The sequence below is a fragment of the Microcebus murinus genome, chromosome 14 (assembly GCF_040939455.1).
Source record: "Microcebus murinus isolate Inina chromosome 14, M.murinus_Inina_mat1.0, whole genome shotgun sequence".
Taxonomy (NCBI): Eukaryota; Metazoa; Chordata; class Mammalia; order Primates; family Cheirogaleidae; genus Microcebus; species Microcebus murinus.
Window position 1 is genome coordinate 9,778,106 of NC_134117.1, and position 19,656 is coordinate 9,797,761.

Below are 19,656 nucleotides of genomic sequence, written 5' to 3' on the forward strand. Positions count from 1 at the left end.
GCAGGTGGAATCCACTTCCTACAAAGAGGCTTAAAATGCTGGATACTCACTCTTCCAAGCCCCCCTTCCTTCTGGGGGTGGCTGTGTAATGTCATTTTAGCCAGTGTAGGTCCAGGAAATTTTTCTCAGGGGTGCTGAGAAACATTTACTTCCCTGATAAAGAGAGACCCATAAATAGAGTTATCTGTCATGTGACTGGGCTCCTTTCTTGCTGCCTTTGAGCATGATTGGATGAGGGATGTGATCTTGGGGATGCTGCAGCCACCTTGTGATGATGAGGGAAGCAAACTGAAGGTGGTAGAGCAAGAGGATGGAAAGTGCTAGGGGCCCTTGAGACCCCTTACCTCTCAGTTTCTTGTCATTTATAATATTAATAAGCCTGTATTGATTAAGCTTCTTAATCAAGAGGGTGTTTGGTTAGTTGCATCTCACTGGCAATAGTTGCCCAGTGTAAAATCAAGAAATTTTAGATAAAAATGAAGATTCTTGACATCTCTTGAAAAATCAAAAGATCTGGCAACACTAGGCTTGCCTTTCTACCTGGCAGCAGCAATGTGGAGCTAAGAAGGGTCAGCGAATGTCCCTGGGTGCGTGCTCTTTAGTTCTCCGTACCCTTCCCTGATGGCCGACCTGCCTGGTTCACTGCACTGCTTTCCTGGTCCCTCCGGGCATCTGACCTCGTGCTCTCTCAGATGGACTCTGAGCAGGTTTACTCAGCAGAGGAACAGAAGCCTTGCAACCTGCAGCCTTCACACTGTGCGCACTTAATTCGTCACCCTCACATCCGAAAAGGACCAGGGGCTGAGGACCGAACGCCCTCATTCATGGCCATTTTATTGGCTCATTACACTTCCACATTTACTTCACATTAGTAGTGCATGAAATTAAAACATACGGATCCACAAAAACACCCGCCTTTGTGAACCGGCCTCCGCTGTTAATTATGGCTCTGAGGATCCTGCCACACACTTATTACGTCTTTTGTCATTTTAATTACATTTTAATCAAAGCTTTTACATGGCCCGTCTTAGGACTTTCAATGTAATTATGAGCATTAACAATACTCTGTTACTTTGCAGAGTCATTCCTGGCCATTGATCTTTAAATGTAAGTATTTATATTAAATTTACACTTCACAGTCCTGGATTTTAAGTCGTCATTAACTGAAGTGTGAACTTCCCCCTTTCTTCCTGCTTGCTAGCGCAGAAGTTGGGCAGAATCAAATCAGGATATGAGCGACATCTCTTTTTGTGTGTGTGTGTGTTTGTTTTTTAAACAGTAGCAAAGGGGCCTTTTCCTGCATTTCTAATTCTGGTTTTATTTCTGAAAATTATAGAATGTTTAGTTACATCTGAATATTGTTTAATTTTCTAATTTCATGTGAATTTGAGCTCTGGATTTAAAATTATGTTTTATGAATTGCTATGATTTGGCTTTTCAAGTATCTCACATTCATTCTCAAAGTTGCTTCCCAGTAAAACGGCGGTAATTTTTAAAAAATCAATGGTTTGACTGTAGAGGGAAGTCAACGCAAGCCTTCCCCTCTCCCATTTTACTCATGGGACGAGCCCACGGCTCTGTGCCGAGGCCGGTTCGGAGGACCACCGCTGGAGAGGCTGCACAGGGGCTCGCCGAGCAAGGTCTTTACAGTGGGGTACATGCACTCCATGCGTAAGCCCACAGCAGAAATGCTGATCAAAGGCACCCTGTTGCTTCTAACTGGACACCCAGCCCAGAGCTGGCTCAGCGGACAATTTATACGGCCACTTGAGTCTTTCAAAATGCAGTCCATTAGGCTAACTGCTGGAAAGTGACACTCTTTGGATGTCAAAAGACGCATTACCTCGCAGCACCCAGGCTCAGGAATCTACAGAACCTCATGGTGCATCCCATCAGAACAGGATGAAGGGAATCTCACTGCTTTGAAAAAAATAAGCTGGCCAAGGAGCAGCGTGTTAAATACTCAGACTGGAAAATGTTAATATCGACTGGCAGCATTCAACAGAGCAAAGAGCTGAGTGCACAACAGTGCACTTCTTATTCTGTTCCTGTACTTTCTACCAGAGCCCCATGACACAGGAACATTTCCTGCTAGACAGGAACGCACGGCCACTTCGACTCTTAGAGCAGAGCTCTGCAAAACCTGGATTCTAAGGGGAACGACTCTTACCCTGAGGCCACTTCTCAGCTCCAGTGGCCACCTGGCCTTTCCCTTGAGATGGACCCAAGACACAAATGTTCTGATATGTGAGATTAGTCACCCCACTTCCTACAGAGGGGCCAAGGCAGGCCCTCCTCCCAAAACAATTCACTGTAAGAGGCTGAGCTACCAAACTGGCTCCCAAACCGAGGCTGGAAGGTTGGGTGGCTGTTGTGCCCAAAGCCCCCAGACAGCTGCAGTGACCTCCCCGCACACGCACTCATGCACCTTTATGCTCCTTGCATTTGGTGGAGGTCTGTGCATGAAGTCCTTCATCTCATTTGCTTCTAGATTCAACGATTCAAAAAGCCCTGGGGATGTTAAGGCTGGAGCGCTGAGTCTCACATCCATTTCGGAGACAAATGCCATGAGAAGCTGATGGCTCAGAAAGCTTCTCAGCCTGTCTTCCGAGCTCAGCGCCTGGAATGACCTACAGACAGAGCTGGCTTTGGGCCTCAGCAGCTGTGAAACCCACTGCATCTCTGAATGACATCTGTTGCACTCGGAAGCCGACACCAAGCCTTCCAGGTGGGAGGTTTTATTATGTTTTATACAACCATGAAAACACAGGACGGCGGCTACTACAGCACACGTTTCAGAAAGAGGAATCGGCTGAGCTGCCCAACCCCACCCTTGCAACCTCCTTCCACACGTCTCTCAGAGAATGTCCCTGGTGTCCTTCCCTTGCAGATGCAGGAATGTTGAAAGTAGACATTGAAAGTAGCAGGAATACCAGGGGCGAAATGGAAGCAGGAGGAGGATAACTTTGAGAAACAACTGATGAGAGACACACTACAGAAAACCTTTGCTATCATGTTAGGACGTCAGAATCAGGGTGGAAGAGCGTGCCTGGGGCTCAGCGTCCGTCCTCCCAGGACACTAGTCATACGGGGCCTTCGGTGATCCCCTCCAGAGGTAAGCTGGGCGCGCTGTCGGCAGTGGGCCTCTCCTCTTTCTTCAGCGAGGTGGGGACTCGGAGGCTGACGTACGGTTTATGGCAAGCCGTGTTGGCCAGAGGCGGGTAGTGCTGTCTGTAGCAGATGTATGCAAAAATGAGGCCAATGACTCCGCCCGCAAAGGAATCTAGGCAGGAAACAGCAGAACGGGAGACATGGTTACTAGTCATTCAAATGTGGCCAGTTATGTTTCCCAGAAAGCACTTTTCCCACCTGTTCCAGGAACCCGTTTGCTTACAAAACCCCTGAAAGACTTAAAAAAAGACAGCCAATGCTGGAGGTATAAATCCTGGAGCCTCTGCAAACTGTCGTCACATCTAGCATTTAAACATTTTTTTAAAAAACGAGCACTTGGTTCTCTCTTCCCTTCATTTCTTTAACTCACATCTGAGCATTGCCTCAACTTGGATTTGTATTCCTGATTTTTAAAATCAATTCTAAATTCTGGAAAAATTCAAGACATCTCTAGGATCGAAATATCCTCGGGGCCATAATTTCTTTCTCTTTAGCAAGCTCCGTGCAGAGTCCCGAGATGGAGCTGGTGTGCCGCAGAAAGCCAGCGGGCATGCTGGTCTCCCCCTCGCGGTAAAGTGGTTTCTCAGGGATGAAATAAACCTTCTGAGTCACAAAATGAATAAAGCATTTTACAATGTGCCTGCGTTGGCAAACTCAGCAGACCTCTGGCAGGAGAGGCCCAATCCCTCCAACGAGCTATAGCTCTCACAAGAAGGGGCAGATGAGGCAGGAGGGCGCATCTGCAGGGGGGACAGGCCTGACACCCCAGAGCAGCCCTTGCCAAAGAGCACGTTCAGCCAGTGCCCAACAGAGACCCCATGAAAGCAGCCCACCCAGCAGCCTCAGTGTGTAACTGTGAGCACTTTAAACTGTGCCTATGGATCATTCTTGCCAAAAACATCCCAGCACAATGGAGAACCTCCTCTAGCACAAGAAATTTGGAACTGTTAAGGGTGCTGCATGTCATTCTCCATTAGGAGGTTTCCACTTTCACATTTATTATCTTGCTGAATCGCACAAACTTCCTACGAGCAGGTCACATCAGCCCATTTTCCCCAGAAGAATCGGGCTTGAACCCTGGTGTCCTGATCCTGTGGCTGTGATGGTCCACGGTGCTGTGCTGGCTCATTCTAGGCTTCACAACCACGTGACACTCTGAGGTCCCAGCCTTCAGAGTGCAGCAGGCCCATGGGGAGAAGGTGTGTCCACCTGGTGCAGGTGAGGGGCAAGGGTTTTCCTGAATGATCGATCGGTGCTCAGGGTGGTAAGTTTCCCAGCACTTCCCAATAAGCAACACACTGCGTAGACACTTTGGTTTAATCACAAGCTAATTCTCCTGTGTCTCCTGTAGGTGAAATTATAAAGTAGCTGTCGAGGAAGTGTATCCTTCCAGAAAACAAACTGCTCAATGTTTAGACAGGTACATCATGCTTGTCAGTTGCTTTGTGATTCTTGGTATCCAGGCTCAATCTAGATCTATTAGAATAATTTTTGAGGACACGCACAATATTTTTGTATTTGAGTATCTTTTATAGGATTGGAACTACCTTCAGCATTTCTGGTAGTAAAACATAAAAAGTTCTATAATAAATAGCTTTCAGTTCTTTTAAATAAATATAGTAATTTAGTGCATGTAATGTTATTGGTCTACAAAACCAGCAAAACTGGTAAAGAAGTATAAACAAAAGCAAAGCTCCTTTATTTTAGACATCTCTGCGATGGCAGCATGAACCTTGAGTGCACGCAGACTTAGCCGTCTGGAATCTGGACACAGCAGCTAGTGACGTTCTTTTAAGTGCAAATATTAATAGATGAGGCCACTCTCCTGCCTGGTTGACTCCTTCCCACTGCTCTTGGAGAATAGCCAAGCTCCTGTGTCACTCAAGGCTGCAGCCTTGGCCCTGCCGGCCATCCCAGCCATCTCCCCCTCCTCATCCTACCGAAGCCACAGTCTCCCTTTCTGTTCCTCAAATGCACCTGCTTCTTCCCCTTTTGAAGCTGCACATGTGCAGTTCCGATCTTGCATTCCTGGGAATCCCTTCTCCTCAACCCCTTCCCAATAAACTTTTATTATATTTCAGAGCTCAACCGAACATCACCGTGCAATGAAGCCTCGCCTGACCTCCAGACAGGACCAAGTCTCCCAGATACACACATTGATAGGCCCCCCCACTCCCTGTGCAACCAGAGTGGCAGATAATGACAAAGCGTGCAACTGGTTCATGCTTAATGCTAGACTCAAAACGATGAGGGCTGGCTATCGATTCCCTCAAGGCCTGGACCAAGGCCTTGTTCACAGCGGAATTAAGTCCATTGAGGGAAACGGGCGCACAGTAACTCGGGGCTAGATTCAGTTGCCGTCCTGCGTGTCCTTGGGGGAACCGTCCCCTCTCCCAGTCTTCTCCCCCCTCACTGCAGTCCTCTCCTTTGCCTCATCAGTAACACGGGAGCAGTCAACCAACACATGTGGCTGGGAAGCCTTCGGTAGGAGTGTTTCAGGGATTTGGTCCCCTGTGTCACCCTACTGAAGCCGTGCATTGAGAATATCTGGAAACTCTGCCAGGGCACAACTAGAAAATAGACCATTTCCATCGTTGGGATAAAACATCACTTAGAAACAAAAGTCATTCTAACTGGCCCAAGAGAGAGGCTGAATAGCAGTCACTGCTTCTCCATGGGAGCTCAAATCTAAACAACTGCTGGGCACAGTGTGACTGCGTGGCCACTATCTGGACGGAAGGGGAGGGATACATGTTAATTAATGTCTGCTCAGACTGGTGAGCATCCACCCAGGTCAGAGGGGAGGGCAGGATGGTCTAGTGACAGCAGTGAAACCAGGACGCCACGGGCTTCATGCAGCAGACCCATCCTGAGCCACTCACAAGACCAGAGCTGTTGGACGTGCGCACGTGCCTGGGGCCATGGTAAGGTCACCAGCATCTGCCCTCACCCCCAGGGCAAGTCACTTCATCCTTCTGAGCCTCAGTTACCCTATGTCTCAAATGTAATGTCGTTCTCAATATTCACCTCTTAAGTTGTCACGATAATTTAATAATTTATTACTTCTAAAGATTCCATCATACATCATGTCAAAATAAGACCTAAAAACAGTATCCGTCACTCCTATTCATATACTATTCCTCTCATATCCCACCCCAGCACTGCTGGGGGCTCTCTCCAGCCCCATCCTTCTCATGCAGCAACTCAGCAGGCTACAGTTCTCACCTCTTTAGCACGGCCGTATGTTCACAGCACTTTAAATACGCTTTTAATGAACTTAAAAAACATTTGTCACCCAAGAAATTGTAAAGCAACGTGCACCATGAGTTCTGGAATGGGGCCACAATGAATAATGAACATGACTAAGTGAAGTTGCTCACATGAAGAATCTCTTCCACTTAGCCACCAGCTTATAAAATGCGCCAGGGCTTTTCCTAGTTCCAGGTCTTAGAGTTGCGCTATTGTTTTGTTTTTCCTCTCACCCCAGGAAACAGCCCATGGGGTGTTATTTTTATTAGCATCTAAACTGATCCACAACATCTGCGTTGGAGCCACTGACTATTGGACAGACCAAAGAGCAAAACCTACAAGTAATACCACGCAACATCCTATTCTCTGTAACGCAGCACTTGATGAGGTGGGGCATTGACCAGAACATACCAAACCGTTCTCTCCATGTTTCCCAGGCTTACCGATGTAGCAGCGTGCATGGCAACAGTGACTGCTGCCAACTCTGTCTTCTCATTTAAGGGAATGAGTGCAAAGTGGCACCACAGGGGCCACGGGAGTGATCAGAAGGAACGAGGGCAGTGAAAAGTCTACCCAAGCCACCTTCTCAGCAAAGTCATCTCAGGGCTTTGCTTATCACCAAGGTGGTGACCGAGATCCCCAAAATAACTTACTTCATGAAGGAACTTGTCACCAATTGCCTCAAGTGGGCTATTGCTCTTTTGATAAAATCATACTCATATCCTGTTAACAGAAAAGCAGGCAGGGAGCAAACAGGCCTTTGCTGGGGAAGAGTCCACTCGAAATCGACTTCACCCCAAATAGGGTAGCAGACAACTGGTGGTCTTAAAAGGTATGAGATAAATGGATCTCGGTGTCCCTGGAATACTTAGCATTGACATGGTCCATTTAATGCGTGAGACTTGCCTGTGTATCAGGTATCAGGCAGGATGGCCAGCCCCAGGGCATGAGACACGCCCCTGCCATCCCAGAGGTCACAGTTCTCAGGGGTGGGACGGACACTTCGCAATGACAGCTTTATGGGTGAGCTGCAGCTGTGATGAGCACCCCAGGGAGAGACGCAGGGCTCTGTGAGCTTGCCCAGCACAGGGACCTGGCCTAGCCTGGACCAGGGTCTGCCGACGTGACCCTCAGGCTAGACCTGAAGGGTGGGCCAGACCTGACCAGGGGAGTGGAGGGTGGAGGCGAGGAGGGCACTGCAGTCTCCCAGGCAGAGGGGAAGGTCTGTGCGAAGGTGCCGAGGAAGGACGGGACTCGGCAAGGCTGCCGCGCTGAACAAAGGCCCATCTTTTAAGAGAGGGGTGGTGTCTCTGTAAGACGTCAGGACCTGAGCTGGCCAGTCATCTGGCATGGGCCAGAGCAGAACGCTTCCACATCCCTTTGGGACTCTGTGGGACCTTCAGCATGGATCAGGGCCCAGTCCCTCTCTGGGCCACCCCCTGTGCACCCTGTTGCCTCACATCAGCCACTGGGTGCTGTATCCCACTTCCAAGCCGAGCACCCCACCAGATGGCGATGCCTAGGGCCTTGCACTGCCTCATACATACTCATTTCCCAGAGCTCAGCACTTTCTTTTCAGTAAATGTTTGGTGACCTGACATGAGCTAAACAATGTCTACAAGATGCAAGAAAGAATCAACACCACCAGCCACAAAGGGTCACCTACGGTATGGTTCCATTTGTGTGCAATGTCCAGAACAGGAGAACCCACAGGGACAGAAAGCAGATCAGTGGTTGCCAGGGCCTGGGGGAGGGCGAATGAGGAGCAACTGCTAATAGATACAGGTTTCCTTTGGGGTGATGAAAATGTTCTGGAATTACATAGTGATCGTGGTTGCCCAACTCTGAATATTTAAAAACTATGGAGTTATACACTTTGAATGGAGAATTTTATGTTTGAGAATTATAAAGAAAGCTGTTCTTTAAAAAAAAAAAAGGGAGGGACCAACAGCAGATGAGCTCCCATGGAAGTGGAGAGAGTGACTCTGACTCAGGCAACCTGGGTTGAATCCTTACCTATGAAATGGGCACAATTTCATAGGTCAAAGGACAGGAAAGGACCGCAGGCGGTCTTGCATACCAAGGTACCAGGATGTGCTCACCTGCTCTGGCACAAATAAGCAGAAAGGCTTCTGAAGAAGTGCTTCCAAATCCCCTAGAGGAAGTCACTGTCGCCATGGCAACCTCCAACTTCACTGAGCTGGCTTGACTTGGGACCTTGTATGCCTTGGGCTCCATGACCCAAGATACTACAGCAAAAATCAGCTCTGGGAAACTCAACTCCAAGATGTTTTTTGTTCTTTTTATCCTTTCCAGTGATTCTACTACTACCGAAGCTTCCTGTTTTACTGGCTTTGAATTTCTACGAAGGAACTTACATAGCAGGAAAGATGCATAACCTTCCTGGCACGCTGCACTCTGGAAGGGTGACGGCCACGTCTGTTTTATTCAATACTACGCCTCCAGCATTCGTGTCCCTCAGCACACAGGCGCAAGAGACATGAATGCATGACTAGTTAAAGTGTGATTTTTTTTGGTTTGTTTTTAAAAGGAAAGAACTCGCAGAGAATAAGGTTAATTATAGTAAGATTAGTATAGAGAGCAAAGGATACTTAGTTAAAAAGGAACTTTTCTTTAGTCAAAATCATTTATGCATTCAGCACATATTTATGGAGCACTGTTAGGACTTGAATTGTGTCCTTTCAAAAGACATGTTGAAGTGCTAATCCCTAGGACCTCAGAATGTGACCTTATTTGAAAACAGGGTTTTTGCAGAAGTAATCAAGTTAAAATGAGGTGATTAGTGTGGGCCTGCATCCAATAGGACTGCTGCCCTTATAAAAAGGAGACATTTCGACACAGAGACAGACACCCATAGAGGGAAGATGATGTGAACACACATCCTCTCCATAGGGAGATGGGGGCAGAGATTGGAATGATGCTGCCACAAGCCAAGGAGCATCTGGGGCTTCAAGAAGCTGGCAGAGCAGGAAGGCGCCTTCCCTGACAGGTTTCGGAGGGAGAGTGGCTCTGCCAGCACCTTGATTTCAGACTTCCAGCCTCCAGGGCTGTGAGACAATATGTTTCTATTGTTCTAAGCCACCCAGTTTTTGGTACTTTGCTATGGCAGCCTTAGGAAACTAACACAAGCACCTACTGTGTGCAGTGCCAACAAAAGAGACCAAAATCTCTGCCTACGTGGAGATTATATTCTCGTGCAGGCGCAAATCAAACTCTGAACCTATTCATTTACGTATCACTCTAGCTGCTTTCAGGTACTGCAGGCACACTGAGTAGTTGCAGCAGAGATCATATGGCCTCATAAAGCCTCAGATATTTACTCTCCGACCCTTTAGAAAGTTTGCAGACCCCTGCTCTAGCGGGTGGGGACGGACAGTAACCAATGCATAATAAATTACTTAGTTTGTTAGAAGGCAGTAAATGAGTAAGGGGGGGAGGGGGCCGAGGATGGACTGCGGTTTAAGTGGACTGGTTATCACAAGACTAAGAAGGTGACAGACACCTGAACCAAGATTAGGAGGGGGAGAGGACATGCCATGCCCACTCTTGGAGAAGAGCATTCCAGGCACAAAAAGCAGCCTGTGCAAAGGCCCTGAGGTAGGAGGGGCCTGGCCTGTTGAAGGAGCAGCAAGAAGTCTATGTGTTGGGGTAGCATGAAGAAAGGAGGACAAGTAGCTTACGAATAACATCAAAGAGGCACTGAGGGACCAGATCTTGTGGGCCACTGCAGGATGCGGGCTTTGATGCTAAAAGAAATGGGGAATTACTGGAGGATTTTTGTAAGAGCCACACGTGCTCACTCACAGCTCTGAAGGTGTGAGGGATAAAGGAAGATGGAGGGAGACTGGTTCAGAGGCTTCTGCAATAATCCGAGCCATGGAGAATGATCACTGGGCCAAGGTGGGGAGGGCGGGTGGAGGGTGACTTGGGGATGCAGGCGGCTCACACCCTCCTGGGCACCAACACAGAGGTGGGTGGACCCACATGGGCAGTCAAGGCTCAGAGGTCCCCAGACAGAGTTTGGCAGCTGATGACAAAGGTGACTGCTGGCCCCGCCACACAGAGCAGCTGCCTGCGGAGGGAGGGAAAGCGAGGCGAGATCAGTTCACTTGGGAGCCACGATACCGCAGGGAGAAATCTGCGTCTCTGTTCTACCCAAGGCTGCTGGGGGGTTGGCATGAACAATGATACAATTCCAGGGGCTCCTTTTTAAGTCGCTTCATTTAGAAAATCTAGAGATTGCTTCTGACAGCCCCAGGGAGGTCTGGTTAACGGTGTGTGTCCCTCAGCCGTGTGTGTGTGTGTGTGTGTGTGTGTGTGTGTGTGTGTGTGTGTGTGTAAGAGAGAGAGAGACAGAGACAGAGGGGAGGGGAGGGGAGGGGGGACTACTCGAGAGAGAGGAGGGCACCCCGAATGCCATCAGGCTTTGAAGAGAGGCGGTTCCTCCAGAGGGAACGGCCTCCGCCTGGCTATTTTGAGGCCAGCAGTCTTTTGTGGCACATGCAACAGTCCAGCCCCCAAACGCCAGCACGTGCAGCGCGGATGCTCTCCTGCAGGCTGGTAGCTATGATACATGTACGTTCATTTCAAATCGCAGGCCCATCACGGCCCCTCGGGCAATGACTGCAATGACGGCCATCCTGAACACTTCAGTCAGACGAGGTGTGTGGCTGACGGACAGGGACGCTTTCCCACCTCAGCCCGGGTGGGAACAGACGGCTGCTTCTTTCCCTGTGTTTCTAGATCACCTCCAGACGGAGATGCTCTTTCTTACAACGAAGCCCTACTCAGGCGCCCAAGGCTGCCCAAAGGGGCCCTTCATTAGAGAAACCAGTGTTGGCTAACAGGTCACCCCCAAACCTGAGGTCACACGAGGAGAGCACGAATCCAGATGCAGGGACGTGAGGGACAGAGGGAGCCCGCTGTCACCTCCAGAGACAGAGCAAACAGCATGTCCCTTCACCGCTGACCAGAAGCCACAGGAGCATGCGTGGAGGCAGAGAATGACGGAAATGAACTAGTACTTGGGCCATACCAATGACCTGGACCAACTGATGCACGCTCGGTTTTGGCTGCAGAAGTCTACCATGACATGGTTTCAGTTTAATTTCCAAATATGGCTCTAACTAAACACCACTGAACATGCATTCCCTTGCTCTGCCTTCCTGTCAGCCCACAGAGCATTAACATTCTCCCTACGCTGCTCAACGTCCTTTCTGTGCCTGTCGGGTAGGATGGTTCTGAAGCTCCCCTTGCCAGCAGCCCGTGAGCACGCCAGCTGCATCTCGAATCCACCGTCCCCTCAAATCCACCATCCCCCACCTCACAGCCAAGAGCTGTGATTCTGCATCCTCTCTCCATGGCCACACCGCACAGCCACCGCTAGGGAATGAGAGACACAGCAGGTTAGGGGCAGCGAGTGCTCAAGAATGGCCAACCTCACGCCTTGGGTTTGCGGTACAAGCACTATGCCAAGGTTCTTACCGGCTTCCAAGATAAAGGAAACATTTATTCAATTCTGAAACCTTCAACCATCCCCCAAATCCAAAGTGGTTGAATACAAGTGAAAACCCAGCATTCATAGCTTACAAATTCATAGCTCACAGATCCCGTTGCAAAAATATGTCTGCCTCCAAGTCAGTTGTTTGGGAAACACAACACATCCTTTCTTTAAAATGACACAGTGAACAACAACGACGCCAATTTGCATTTGTGCAGGACATTTCCATTTACAAAGTACGTTCAGAGCCTTGACTTCATTCAATCTATGAAACAGCTCATGAAATGTTGGGGGATTATTGTTCCCGTGCTCAGAGAGGAAACTGGTTCACAGGGCATTCATGAGGAGCCGACCATCAAAGGCCATTTAGCACATAACATTCTTCACGGGGAAATGTCCTAACCCGATGGGCAATAGCGATTCTGTAAGAAAATATTCCCAGTTCCCTGGGGACACTACACATGCCCTTGGTGCTGTGGGCTCAGCAACTCTCTCCATCCTTCCCTCTTGGGATATGGCTTCGTATGATCCAGAACTTCTTCAAAGCCATTGGTAAAAACAGAGAGCAAGGAAGGGCTCAGGAGGGCCTCAGACCTTGGTCAGCCCGGCGCTTGCTGCATCCCCCTGTCCAAACCCTGCGTCAGCACCTCCTTCCCTGCACCCTCACCCTCCAGCCCAAAGCCCCGCTGGGGCACAGGACACCCAGAGCATGAGCTCCAGGAGGGGGCAGGGTGGGGACAGGGTGGCGATGTGGGGAGCAGGAGGCCTTGGAGAAGATGGGGCGGAGTGAGGAGCACCCCTCACCTCTGCCTCGCTACCACTGCACGAACCCCTGGAAGAGGCGAGAAGAGGGCAGTCCCACGAAGTAGCTGGCTGCAAAGACAGAAACAGGCAGGAAGGGGACAGTGACCTGCAGCAGCAGGACAAGAGGGCAGGGAGAGGAGGTCCGGGTCACAAATGACAGCAGAAAGGCACTCGGCCAGGGCAGCTGGATCTAGGCATATTGAATTTGCTTTGCTTATTTGAAGTTGAGACAGACAGTGAAGCTCTTCGCCAGCACTCCCCAGACTTCGCCAGCACTCCCCAGACTTCGCCAGCACTCCCCAGACTTCGCCAGCACTCCCCAGACTTCGCCAGCACTCCCCAGACTTCGTCAGCAATGACAGGCTTGCTTGTTGATCTTGAAGATTCCCGGCCACCACCCCAGACCCACCCCCAGGGAGTCCAATTCCTAGCTCCAGGTGGCCTCATCAAGGTGATCTCAAGATTGCCCCTGGGAAACCCTGCCCTAGACCCTGCTGTGCCCAGAGGCCACGTGTCCTGTGAACATCACCTGTCTCTGCTCCCTGTTTGCTGTTGCAGGTGGTGGTTGCCTTTCAGGCAGATTGTGAATTGCAATTCATCTGCAGAGAGACATGGCATGCTTAGTTATATTCCAGGAACAAGTTCCTCCCTTGTTTTGCGTTATTTTGATTTTTAACAAGCATCCCAGGAGTGATACATGTAGGTAGGCATCGCCCTAGTCTTGCAGCTGCGGCTCAGAATGTGGACTGTTACTGGAATCAATCCATGGCTGGACACATGTTTTGGAAGAGCATCCATGGTGAGAAATATGTCCCTGTAGCCTGGATTTGATATGTGAAAGGAGCCAAACGCTGCGTGGCATCAAGTCTGAGGAAGGAGGGAAGTGGTCCAGCCGGAAAATCACATTTGGGTCTGAGGCCAAGGGTGACGCTAAGCTGAAGGGCCTGACACCTGGCAGGACTCGAGCAACGTCTCCTGGAACGTGAGGGAGGAAGAAGAGCTCCAGCTCTACCCCCAGGAAGGGCAGCGTGAAGGCCAGAGCTCACTCGAACAGGCATATTTGCTTCAAAATTGTATCCGCTCTGTCATTAAACCTACTCTGGTTTCTGACGATCGGCACTTACTCCACGCCACCCCCCACCCCCGCCCCATCAGCACATTCCTATGTGTGTCCCTGGAGGAGAGGGGTGGACCACCGTGAGGCCTGGGCAGGGACTCACCTTGCCAGTGATGCTTGTAGTCGCACATGCGGGACAGGGCGATCATCATGGCGCAGTACAAGGGCAGGATGGCGGCACACAGCCGCCAGCTCTTCCCCCGCCCGCTCTCGGTGAAGCAGTGCAGCTTGCCCGCCAAGTAGAACGTCGTGAAGCCAAGGCCCGAAAAGGCAACTGCCAAAGAGAAACAGCAGGTGTTACTCTCGCAGGTGGTGAGTGGCAGGGACTCGGGGTGTCCTGGGCGTCCCGTCTGCCATCCTGCACAGCCCCAAGGCCAAGCCCAGGTTGGCACCAGACACCATCTAGGCAATCTGTGCTCTTGCTAGAACCACGCTTGTATGAACCTTTCAACGATGAGAATGATCTTCCAGACTTGCACGTGAGCAAAACCTATTCTATTTCATTCATTCGACAGTGATTGAATGGGCATCTCCTTTGCGCTAGACAGGCAGTGTGCCAGGTGTGGGGTGAAAGAACAGTCTTGCTAACAAGCTAACAAGAAAAATAAATTTCTAACTGACAGCCACTTAGATTAACATGAACTTTGTCCCTGAGGTTGGTAACACAAGTATCTCTTTTACAGAGGTATTTACCTAGCAATTAAAGGAAACTGAACAAACAAAAAAGGGCACAAATCTTCATTAACATTCACCAGAACTGATAAATTCATATTCCAAAAGGGAAAAGAGTTTCCAGGAGAGGGGGGAAAAAGAATAGACTATCTGATGGACTGTCATCAAAAATTCACTGCCCATAAAAAAGGTTTTTCTGAATATTGTTTAAACAGCCTTAAAGAAATTCCGGGGTGGACAGGAGGAGTGCAAACTCCCCACACACTTTTTCAAGAACAGAGATGGTACCAGATGCCTCCCACTATGGAGAGGAAAGAAGAAGTTAATTTCTGTTATCCATCTACTCTGTGAAAAACAGAAGGAGCCAACACTGCAGTTTCTCAGCTGTCTCTTCTGCTAATGGGGCTATGGTCACAAATGCCCCCACCCCGCCTGCCCTAATAGTCACAGCCATTTGGCCTCAGGGCAGCGCCTTTCTTTATTTTCTGGAGCTGTGACCTCTCTCTCCCCCAGAGAGAGTAAATAAACTTTGTGCTTCTTTCTATGCTCAACTCTGTCTGAAAATTCCTTCTCACCCCTGTACAGACTTCATGCCCTAACACGGGGGATGAAGATGCATCAGATACTATCTCCCACGTCAAGAGTCTCAGTGTCTAGCTGAAGGACATAACCGTGCTCACAGGTAATGTGCACGTTCCTATGTGCAGCATGGCGTGTGACGTTCCTCAAAACTAAAAGTGCATGTAGAATAAGAGGTTGTGAGGACTGCTTAGATTTGAAGGGTGTGGGAAAGTGACGGGCTGGGATGAGCCCCAGGTTTTGGGCTTGGGGAGACGGGAAGTACAAGGGTGCCGCTCGCTGAGATGGGACCAGCGACCGCGGTGGAGGGGCAGGTCTGACGGAGACACCGGGGATGGCTAACACCTTGTTTTCTCACAGAAATGATGGTGACAGCTTCTTTGGAATTGCAAAGACAACCCCTGGCTGTGCTAAATCCACCGTCTAAAGTGTGGAAGGTGGGTATAGCATATATAACCCCAAAACTTGTTACCCAACCAGCTTTAAAACACAGTTGGAACTCAGTGAGATTTAAGGTGGGTTTTCTGCGGGCTTAGAGCAATGGTCCTCAACTCTGGCTACTCAGGGAGTATCTTTAACTCAGGGAGTTATCTTTCATACCTGGGAAGCTTTAAATGATACTGGGAGCCAGGCCCCACTGAGAGTCACTCTGCAGTGTCAGAGTGGGACCTGGCAGGCATGCATGTGTGTGCATGTGTGCATGCGTGTGTGTGTGTGTGCATGTGTGTGTGTGTGTGTGTGTGTGTGTGTGTGTGTGAACTCCCCAAGGTGACTCTAATGGCAGCCACGACTGAGCTTAGAGGCTTTTGTTGCAGGGAGATGCTAAACCTTGTGCCTTCTCTGGACACCAGTCGAATTAAAGCTTTCCTCTTGATTAGAGCACACCCCCTAGGGGGCTGAGCTCCTAGGTGCTTGGTAAAACGGGTCTTATAAGTACCCTAGATGCCAGTACATTAGCAACCTTAAGAGTCTGAGCAAAGCCCAAGCCGCAGCCTGTGCAACACATGGAAGTTGTCACAAATGCAGATTCTCAGGCCCAGCCGGGACCTACTGAGTTAAGAGTCTGCATTCCACAGAGTGATCTGTGTACACACTGCAGTCTGAGAAGCCCTGGTCTAAAACACATTCATCGTCTCTAACAGGAATCTCAAAGAGTCTATCTTAAGGAAATAACACAAAATATGAGGGAAATATAGATGTGCTGCTCAGTTATTTATAATTATGGAAAAACTGAAAGTGGGCAGCACAGAGGCACAGATTAGCAAACTGTGGCGTTTCCATTCGATGGACTATGATGCAACCATGAAAACTATTGTGATCACATAGCAACACGGACAATACTTAAGACACAATTAAGTGAATAAAGCAGGACCCTAAATTGTAGGTTCAAGGTAATTATGGCTAGAGGGTATAACAACGAACAACCTGTAGCTTTTCCAAATTACCTCTGAAGTAATAAACCTTCTCCAAAGGGATCTCAGTTATGAACACAAACTTCAACCAAAGTAGAACATTTTCAGAAACCAGATTAAACAAAGTTACTGGTTTTTTTTTTTTCTTTTTTAAACTGAATATTAAACCAGGTTTATCCCAGGTATAAAAATGAAGCAAAAGTAAGGAAATGCAAGGGCGAGTGGTGTGTGCACTGAAACACTTCTGAAAAATAATTAGCACTCAAACAGCAAAGCAGTGCCAAATATATAAAGTATTCTGCTTAAAGTAAGAATATGTGAGAAACTGCATTGCCCAGCCCTGCTCTAGATGCTGTGATGGAAGGGCATTAAGTGATTTACATGGTGTTCCAAAGCAGCCCCATTTGGCCACTATCCTAGCGAGCACAACAGCCTCTTAATTTCCATCCTCATCCACTTTGCTCTGTTCCTTCTATTCATTTGCATTCTCCCTTGAGGTATCCGGGTCAGGGAGGCAGGCTAGAGAGCTGGCTCCCATTGGTACTGGCCCCATCCTGGGCTCCTGCAGCAGGAATAATGGACTTTATTCAGATCGGATGGCTTAGCAAGTCTATCCGCCTAATTACACTAAGTGTGGGAAGCACAAAAGAACTGCCCTGGGGCTTTGGAGGGTTATGGATGAAAGTCTCCAAGATTTGACTCAGAGGAGAGGCGGCCCTTGGTGTTGCCAAATTGGCATCTCTCAGGGAAAGAAACAGAAAAAAAAAAGTCAATGAACATAGGGTAGGGGCTGAGCAGAAATTTTTTGTGTCCCCATAAAAAAATGACTTGGAGACTTTAAGGCAGATGAGTCATGAGCTCAGCAGCCAATACCACCTGCACCTCTGGGTACCTTCAGGGCGTGGAGAAGGGAAGGGACTCTAGAAACCCTCCACTGTCAAGGCCTTGGGCAGGTGGTTTCAGGTGAGATCCTGGGCCTTCACCTGAGTTCTTCGCCTCAGTTGGCCAGCTTGGCACCACGGACTTTGACTCATTCTTTGGAGAGCAAGTAAAATGCACTCTCTCCCAAGCTGAGCCAGGACCCACACTGTGACCCCTCCAAAATGTTGAAGACCCTTCTTCTTAGAAGAAGGGATTCCAAGGCATTTTTAAAGGCTGAGTGCAACAGCCTAGATCCCACGGGCACCTGGCAGCAGCCAGTCTTCCTTGACACATGCCATTGAGCCTTTGGATAATATTTTTAAAGCATCATTGTGTGCCCTTACTTTTCTAGGTGACACAATCAGGCTCCAATTCCATAGGAAACCTTATGCTTGTCACTTTCTCCCTTATATTTATACAGTTATTGAACCGACATAATGTCCTTTGACACAAGACTTCGGAGGCGATTCCCTCTGGCCCAGGAGACATGCCTGAGCTGAAAGATCACTGGCCCCTTACACTCCTGCTTTTCTAATAATTACCCAAGTAAAACTTAGACTTTACCAAGCAGCATGGAATTAATATGATGGCATAGTTTCTCTGTCACCTCCTCTGTTGAGCTAAGGGGTTGGGGACCAGGATGTAATCTCCCGTAAGCCATCCTGCTCTGAGATCCCAGGATTCTAAACTATCAAGGCGCAGATTCAAGTTCCACTGGGAAAAAAGGAAATGGGAAGGCTGCCATGCTCTCCAACTCTAGCCATCCAACATCTTATTCTCTTCTCAAAGAAAACATGCAGTTGAGACACTAAGGGGGATAGGGGGTGGGAGTGGAGTACGCAACCTTTTATCCTAGTGTGGAATGAGTTAGACGACATTCGTTCCAAGTGAATGTCTGTCCCTCCCTTTTAAACGCAGTCCTAGCATCCAGCTTAAGAACCAAAACTGGGATGTGAGTATATACACAGGCCATTGAACATTTTGGAAGATGGTGATTATAAGATAGGATAAATATATTCATATCTTGCTAACATGACCAACAATAGAATGAGTAGAAAGCTCCCAAGCTGGTGGGGTGAGAGGATCCTGAGTCTACCTGTCCTAGGGACCCAATGGGTTCGTTTGCTCTCTGGAGTTTGAAACACACACACACACACACACACACACACACACACACACACACACACACACACCTCTTTACTACTGATGGAAGGGATGCAGGCACAATGCTCCGTGCAACGAGCATATGCCCCTTGTTTCTAAAGCCTATAGGTTTTTGTGGATGGAAGCAGCTGGTTATACATATTTATATGTTGATCTGGCTGTGAAAAGCAAAGATGCTTTAAACTCGGAAGAAGATGACAGATGATGGCTGCCTCTGCCCCACCCTGTTTCTGGCCCTTGAGATGCACACTTGGCTGTTGTCAATGAGAGTGACAAGCAAAGCATCACAATAAAAGGAGCCAGTGCGGGAGGTGACGCCAGGTGTGTCCTGTGAACAGGACATCTGCTTGCCTGGAGACACTGAAAAAGAATCACTGATTCTTCTTTCCAGCCAGATGAATCACCGCAGGTTCACGACTCTCGCCTTGCCCTTGCAAAGCAAGTTCTGTTTCCGGAGCCAGCTTCGGTGCAATAATGTGAGTTTCCCTTCATCCCCAGTTGACTTTTAAACCAAGTGGAAAATCTCTGGACCCTAATGATTGCAAGAAGTGAACAAATTGGCACCATAAAACAAAAATCTGTTAAAAAATAAATGAGGTAAGAATCAGGGAGGCAGACCCTGCTTTTTATGTTGTACTTTTCACTTTTGCTAATTATAATACATTTCCCCAGACAAACAGATCATTCCTGGCACTGAAGACACAACTGGGTTCTGATGAGGCCATCTCTACGAATTTTCCATTTTATGATTCTCCAAGAGTTGGTATTATCTTTTCTGAGAGATGAGCAACATCAGCGGGTTGAATAAATCTTCACGTTGAAGGGGGTTTTGCAGAGGATGTAAGTGCATCTCCACAAGACCACCTGAAACCAAGGATGCAGGAGACAAGCCTGCCTGGTTAGTGCCCATAAATGCTTAGCGGCAGGAGTGTGGGGCTGGGGACTGGGGGCTGGGGGCTGGGTATCTAGCTTGTCATCTTATTCTGTCTTGGGCAAGTTGCTTTCTCTCTCTGGGCTTCAGTGCAGCTAAGCACCCATATGCAAGG

The 19,656-nt window shown here is 48.7% G+C and overlaps 1 protein-coding gene across 1 annotated transcript in view; it reads right to left on the reverse strand.

The window, feature by feature from the left end:
- Positions 1-2,708: 2,708 nt before the first annotated feature.
- The window catches only part of PLPP4 (phospholipid phosphatase 4), a 115,683-nt gene continuing 98,735 nt past the window's right edge, over positions 2,709-19,656 (reverse strand). The window contains exons 6-7 of the mRNA XM_012739176.3: positions 13,966-14,136; positions 2,709-3,283 (exon numbers count right to left, since the gene is read on the reverse strand). Coding sequence (XP_012594630.1) covers positions 3,084-3,283; positions 13,966-14,136 — 371 coding nt within the window. The 3' untranslated portion in view covers positions 2,709-3,083. The remainder of the gene's footprint in view (positions 3,284-13,965; positions 14,137-19,656) is intronic.